This window comes from Fukomys damarensis, unplaced genomic scaffold, assembly GCF_012274545.1.
Source record: "Fukomys damarensis isolate Sample0158 unplaced genomic scaffold, DMR_v1.0_HiC HiC_scaffold_14, whole genome shotgun sequence".
Taxonomy (NCBI): domain Eukaryota; kingdom Metazoa; phylum Chordata; class Mammalia; order Rodentia; family Bathyergidae; genus Fukomys; species Fukomys damarensis.
The window spans coordinates 12,039,263-12,046,347 of record NW_022900926.1 but is presented as its reverse complement, the minus strand read 5'-3'; the positions used below and the strand labels follow the sequence as shown (position 1 = coordinate 12,046,347).

Below are 7,085 nucleotides of genomic sequence, written 5' to 3'. Positions count from 1 at the left end.
AAAAAATATATATATATGTGTGTGTGTGTGTGTGTGTGTGTGTAGAGAGAGAGAGAGGTTTTTAAATAACTTTCTTTGTAACCATATTTATAAAGGCTAGTACAATAATTGGTTCACATAGGACATCGTATAAATGTGCTGCCCACCTCCGTATTTAATGTATCACAGGACCATCATATTTTGAGTACATAATCCTGGGTAAGTGAACATTGTGGCTATTTTGTTATTTTTCTCGGGGATTTTGATTTACATGCCTTCTACAGATCATAATGGATTCTTGTTTTATTTAGCTTGATTTGGTCTGGTTTTCTGAGACAGGGTCTCACTATGTAGTTCAGGCCTTGAGCTCACTGCGTAGCCCAGGCTGGCCTTGAACCCATGAAAATCATTCTGCCTTGGCTTACGAGTGCTAGGATTACAGGTGTACACCACTATGCCTGTCCTGAATGGATATTTTTAAAACGTGAAATAGTATATTAAAAAAGAAATTAAATTAAACTAGGTTGTTTTTCCTCTTTATACTCCACTGTGCTGAAAGCAAAAATCAGTTATGTTGTGCAAGGTTTACAAGATCAATCCACGAAGCAAAGAGCAATGTGTGTTCTGAGCTACAGTTACAGGTGGGACAGCGCCGCGCTGAGACCTAAACTCGGTGGAGCTTGAGATACAGGCAGCCCGGGGAGAGCCCCGCCGTGCCCTGTGCACCCTCTCATCCCACACTGCTCTACCTGGAAAGCGTCCCTTACTGCACAGTAATGAAGTAAACTTCTCAGTGCAACCGAACACACACCTTTATCTTTGCTCCTTTTAAAATCCCACAGAAACAACAGTAATGTTGAAGACACGTAAGAGAAGAAGAGAGATACTCCGAAGGTGGAACACAGGTCGGTGAACAGCAATCTGATGGCACAGGCAGTAAACACCGGCCAGCAAGAGGATGGAGACACACAAAGACCTGGCCTCCCACCGTGGCGCTCCAGGCGCTAGAGCTGACATCTTCTAAGAACGGAGAGTGTGGGCTTGGGAACCAGAGGAGAGGTGAAAGTCTGTACAGAAGCCAGAGTATTTACTCACTAGAGATTAAACCAGGGAGATGACCGGAGTATGGGACACAGGACACTGCAAAGAGCAGGGCACCATATTGGAAAGCAGGGGCCCAGCACTCGGGAGGCTGAGGCTGGAGAATTGCTGTGAGTTCCAGGCCAGCCTGAATGACATAGCAAGACTTCATCTCAACACCTGCCAAAATTTAGTGATTCAATGACAAGAGAAATATATACATATGTGTCACATAAAATTATGTGTACATTATATATAAGGAAGCATTTTTCAAAGTATGCTAGATGTTTCTCTTTTGAAAAAGTCCTTTGATTTTATATTAAATGTATGAAGTATCTATTCTAAAGAATTAAAATTCTTGTATTCATTTTCAATTTCCCACGTAGCAAGAGGAAAACCCAACTGAGCATGCCCAGTAAAGCCGGCCGCGCCATAATGGTTTCTTGTTTTGTTATGGTGGTGGGGATCGAACTTGGGCCTTTGCACTTGTGCAGGAGGTGGTAGAACCACTGAGCCAAATCCCCGGCCCCAGCTATAAGAGGTTGGAAGCAGAGTTTGTAGGACCGTGACTTCAGGTCACAGCTATTTCCCCAGAACTCTTCTGAGATAACAGCAGAAATCAGAAAATGGACCAAACCCTCAGCAAAACAAAAACTCGGTAAAAGTTAATGGCACAGACCAACTGGACCCAGGAACCAAAATATGCTTATTTAAAGTCTGACGTTTCAAACACAGAACTGATTTACAGCATTTTTATGTGAATCTCAAAAACATCCTTGTATGTAATTTCCTTGGACCACAACACACGAACAGAGTAATTTCTGAATTAGAAAGCAGAAAATTGCTAGAATTCCATCCTGTTGTGGGGGAGAGAGAAATAGACAAGTAGTTTTGGTGATCAGAGAAAGGATGAGATCTGCTGGTAACACAGAAGCCAGTTTTTAAACAATAACAAAGAAGAATTGTACCAAACTCCTAGTCTGAACCCACTTAAAATCTTTCAGGCTTTGGTTTCAACCAAAGCTCACAGCAATTCAGGAATGTAAGACAGCAGAGGGAAGCATTAAAAAACATAAAACTTTCCCTCTGACTCCACACGATCCCTACTACTTGTCTGGACTTTGCAAAACAGAGACTTGAATAACGAGGCTGACCCTGAATGTGCCACCCTTCTCAAAATGAAAAACAAATTATTTTAAGGACTGCTGAAGTAAATCAGAAACAACTGAACACTGAGACAAAGTATATATTAAGGAAAGTAATGTTGCCAGCAGCCACACATATAAACCCAGGACACTGTAAAATATTTGCCCAGAGTGGGAAACAAGTAACAGTGTCTTTACCATGGACCACAAGTGAACCATTGTGGGTAGCAGGGCTGCCGTTTGGATCACACACAGCTTTAATGAGTAGTGGGAAAATGTGCTTATTTTCCTCCAAAGTTCTTCAATTGGAACAAGCAGAGTAGGAAAACTGGATACAACCAATTACTTCCTTGCCATCAAAGAAGGGGGACCCTTACAGTCAGAGCTGGTTTGCCATCAGTCTCTGGATCTAAAATATTATGGTTTTCTCACCACAACAGCTTCCTGATTACTTATTTACCCTTCCGGTTGGCAACACAACTTTGTCTTTAAAAATAACTGACTGTGATTAATTCCATTCATTTAATCCATTCCATTCAGTAAGCACATACTAATGAGCACTGAATGTGCAGGGATGCTTTAAAAGACTCCATTCCTGAAGAGGTGTTTGGACTGGCGTTTGGCAGACTTTAAACTTTAGTTTACATTTTCCTGATTGGCCGTGAAGATGTATTGCTGGATTCGTACCTTTTGACCATTTATTAACTAAGGGACTTATCATTCTCAGGTTTCTCTGTAGAAATTTATTATCTATTCTGGACCCCAATTACTATTCTGGATATTCATCACTTGTTTCTTATAAGCTACACAAATATATTATCCCCTGCATAATGGTCACACATTAATGCTAATATATTCATAGTTTCCTCGGTAAGTTAGGTGTTGTTCATGTGTTCTAAGAAATCTTTCTCTATTCCAAGCCCATAAAGCTATGTATAAAGGCAAATAAGGATTTGACATTCGTTAATAGATCTGTAAATGCAGCAGCAATTAAATTGAGTGTATAGTGTGAGGTAGGGATCTAGTATTTTCTTGGTGAGTAGCTGATTGAGGAGGGATTCTTCTTGATGACTTTCCACTGAGGGAAATGCACTTTGCCAGACAGTAAAGGGAGAAGAGGGGTTACGTTAGTGGAATCTCAAGCTCGATCAGGAGAGGCTGTGACAATCTTAACACAGCTGGGCATGGAAGCCCAGCCCAACTTACAGAGTGCCAGGTTCGTCAGGGAAGGGTGACATCTTAAGGTGTTTACTCTTTGTGCCTTCCACAGCACACAGCAGATAGTAAAAAAAAAAAAAAAACTTGCTAAGTAATAAACAAATAGAAAGTCCTTCATAGCCTAGTGACGTCAACTTTGAGACGCTCGCCACAGCCTTGAGGAATTCCCACGCGGGTCCCTCTGTCCTTCCTGTTGCCTCTATTTGAACTGTTCTTTCCTACTTGCCTTCCAACTGGAAAACTGGCCTACAAAAACCCTCTACTTTTTCTAGGCAAAGCACAATGCATTCTTCTTTTGCACCCATAAAGCACATGTACAAACCTTCATGTGACACCTGGAACATTTTCTGACAAGCCACAGGTAAGCCCATTCCCATTGTGATCTCTGCGGCCAAACGGAATTCAAGCCTCAGCATATGAAGGAGACGCGCGTTTTTGCCCAGGCTGCCAGGAACCCTGGACTCGGGGCTTACCGGCGTGGGGACCACCGCGTATGAACTCCACAGGGGCATCCTCAGCGCTTTTGCAAACCCACTGATGTACTCTCTGTGGTACAGAAGACAGTGGTCCTGGTTCTCCTGCATGACCCTGGGCCTCCCAAATGGCAGATTGGCTTTCGTTGTCGCCGTTACTAAAACCAGGATAACATAAAATAAAAAATACCTGTGAAATGAGCAAGCGCTTCCCGGTATGCCGTGACCCCCGCCCTTGGACAACTTACACTGTCAGGTGTTCCGACAAATAGTCGACAAACTTAACCTGTGTTAAATCTCGCAACAATGCTGTGAGGTAGGTGTCATAATCCAGCTGTACCAATGATAGACAAAACTAATATTGCTACAAGACAGGCAGTGTTGTAAACTCTGTCCAAGGATTAATTTTGTAATCATTACAACTACATGAAGTGGGTACAATTATTATAGTAGACAAAGGGAGCACAGTGAGGATGCCTGGCTTGCCCCCGTATTGATGGCTAGAAGCAACAAGGTAGAAGAGTTCAGACCCAGGTAGTTTGGTCTGTTCGCATCTTGGAAAGGAAATCTGGGGCTGTAGAGGGCACAAACATTTCCAGAGATTTAGCAGGATCCTGGGACCACTGTAACTGCCCTCATGCTTTGTACTCCTTGTTATTAGACCTGTGGGATTTTTCCTCTTGCACCTTGGCAATAAAATCTTTAGGTTCAAAAGCCTCTGTAAGCTTATTTTGGAAAAATGGCCAAAAGGCGAGACTGCCTCATATTAGTTCTAAATATCAAACATTAACATATTTTCTACAGACTTACTTTCTTCTGGAGTGAGATTTAGCATCTGGTTGACATGTTCTAGCTGAGAATTCTGTAAGATAAGAAGAAAGGGTGTCAATAAGTAATAATAGACATTAATGAGTGGTCAAGATTATTTCTTCAGTAATCACATGAAGTGTTTTCTGCAAGAGTCACAAAAGTCTTAACAGTTTCAGCATTGCTGAAAAGTCCAAGTACAAAGTCTCTTTTGAGGCTCAAGGCAAACTTTTATACATGAAAAAAGAACCCAGACTAATTTGGGTTTAAATTTTTATTCTGCCACTACTTAGAAATAGGAGGTGCTGCTCCTCTCATTCTTCTTTTATGTAGGAGTTTGCAAAGAGAGAATTAATAATAGGACAAAACATTCTGAGCACAGCTGGAATCAACACCTGAGTTAGTTATGTTTAAATTGAAAATGTTCCTTGGGGCTGGGGATTTAGCTCAGTGGTTCCGGCACCTGCCTCACAAGCACAAGGACCTGAGTTCGATCCCTGGTACAAAAAACACACAAACAAAACATAAATTGAAAATGTTCCTCAAAGTCTCGTATTTTTGGAAGGTGACTGGATTGATAGAACTTCTATAAATAGTCTGAAACCTAAAAAATGTTGAAGAAAATATGGAGCAACCACTCCCTTTTGCTTTTGTAATTTGCTTTGCTTGCTTAACAAAACACCTGCGGTTTCACCATTGAAGCTTAAAGGCATGTAACCCCAGTTTAAAATTAACAAATGCCAGAGGTACTGAGCTGTATCCCAGGATGAGATCAGATGTTCAAACTAAGGTAACAGTCCCTGAGCCATAAAACTTTCTGTAAACCATAAGACTACAAAGGTGTTAACATGAAAGAAATGTCACCAGTCCTGCTTTCCTAACCCTGACCCACACTCTTGTGGACTGGAATGGCTAAAGATAAAACATCCTGAAAGAGAATGCTACATTTGGGTTAACACTGTACTGTCTTGCGACCATGATTTGTGATGGGAACTGTGGGAACTAGAACATCTTATCACCTAAAATGAGGTCATGATTGTACAACTTCTATAAAAGACAGATTATCACCCAGCCCAGGGTCGGTCATTTGGCACAGCCTTTGATGCAGACTGACCCTTTGCAAGCAAAGTAAAATTTTTTTTACCCACTTCTGCATCTCTGTGTGTCATTTGCCAGTTCCTTCCACAACATTTGGATCACAGGGGTGATGTTATCATTACTGTATTCGTCCACTGATGAGGTCAGCAGCTAAGTGTTCTGATAGGAGGTAGGGCTTGGCTGGACACGTGGGTCACTCAAGTCATGATCTGGAAGGGTGTATTTTTGTTTTGTTTTGTTTTAAACCAGAGATCCAACTCAGGACCTTGTGCTTGTGAGGCAGGTGGTGGCACCACTGAGTAAATCCCTGGCCCTGGAAGGGTGTATTCTTGCTCCCCTCTGCTCTCCTCCCTGCTGCTCTCTGATTCCTGGCTTCCATGACAAGAGCAGCAATCCTCCACCGTGAACTTTCACCATGTTGTTTCTGCCTTGGAGACTGCCAACCATGGACCAACCCCAGGGAAACTGTGAGCCAGACTTCTAAATTGTTGGTGTTGGGTATTTTGTCCCAGTGACAGGAAAGCGGCTAACACAGAAAACTGGCACCAGGAGTGGAGTTGTTCCTGTGATTATACCTGATTGTATACTTCACAAGCCTTTGAAACAGGTTTGTGAGTGGAATTTGGAAAGGTTTGGGAGACGGTGGCTGGAGAATCCTAGAATGCTATAACCAGAGATTCTGGTTAGAGGTTAGAAAGTCAGAATACTGATAGTAATGTGGGCAGTAAAGGCCAGACTCATAAAGTTTCAGTTGAGAAAACTATTAAAAGTTGGAGGCCATGTATGAGGATCAATGGAACAGACTGGAAGACACAAAAACAAATGCAGATGTACTCAGCTACCTCATCTTTGACAAAGGAGCTCACCATCCTCAGTGGAGGAAAGATAGCCTCTTTAATAAATGGTGTTGGAAAAACTGGATATCAACCTGCCACAGATTAAAATTAGACCCTTATCTTTCGCCATGCACTAAATTAAAATCCAAATGGATTAAAGATCTAAATATTAAAACAGAAACATTAAACTTGCTGGAAGGTAAGTTAGGCAGAACTCTGGAAGACATTGGTATAGGAAAAGACTTTATGAACAAATCCTCAGTAGCACGGGAACTAGCAGAAAGAATCAACAACTGGGATCTCATCTTACTAAAAAGCTTCTGTACTTCAAAAGAAACCATTAGCAGAACTAAGAGACAATCTACAATGTGGGAAAAAATTTTTACCAGCTGTACCTCAGACAAAGGACTATTATCAAGGATATATAAAGAACTCAAAACAATCAGTCC

The 7,085-nt window shown here is 41.7% G+C and overlaps 1 protein-coding gene across 2 annotated transcripts in view; it reads right to left on the bottom strand.

Moving 5' to 3' along the window:
* The window catches only part of Enpp3 (ectonucleotide pyrophosphatase/phosphodiesterase 3), a 74,769-nt gene that overhangs the window by 10,346 nt on the left and 57,338 nt on the right, over positions 1-7,085 (bottom strand). For both annotated transcript variants that reach the window (XM_010639120.3, XM_010639119.1), the window contains 2 exons: positions 4,706-4,757; positions 3,896-4,053 (listed from right to left, as the gene is read on the bottom strand). In XM_010639120.3, the coding sequence (XP_010637422.1) occupies positions 3,896-4,053; positions 4,706-4,757 (210 nt within the window). The remainder of the gene's footprint in view (positions 1-3,895; positions 4,054-4,705; positions 4,758-7,085) is intronic.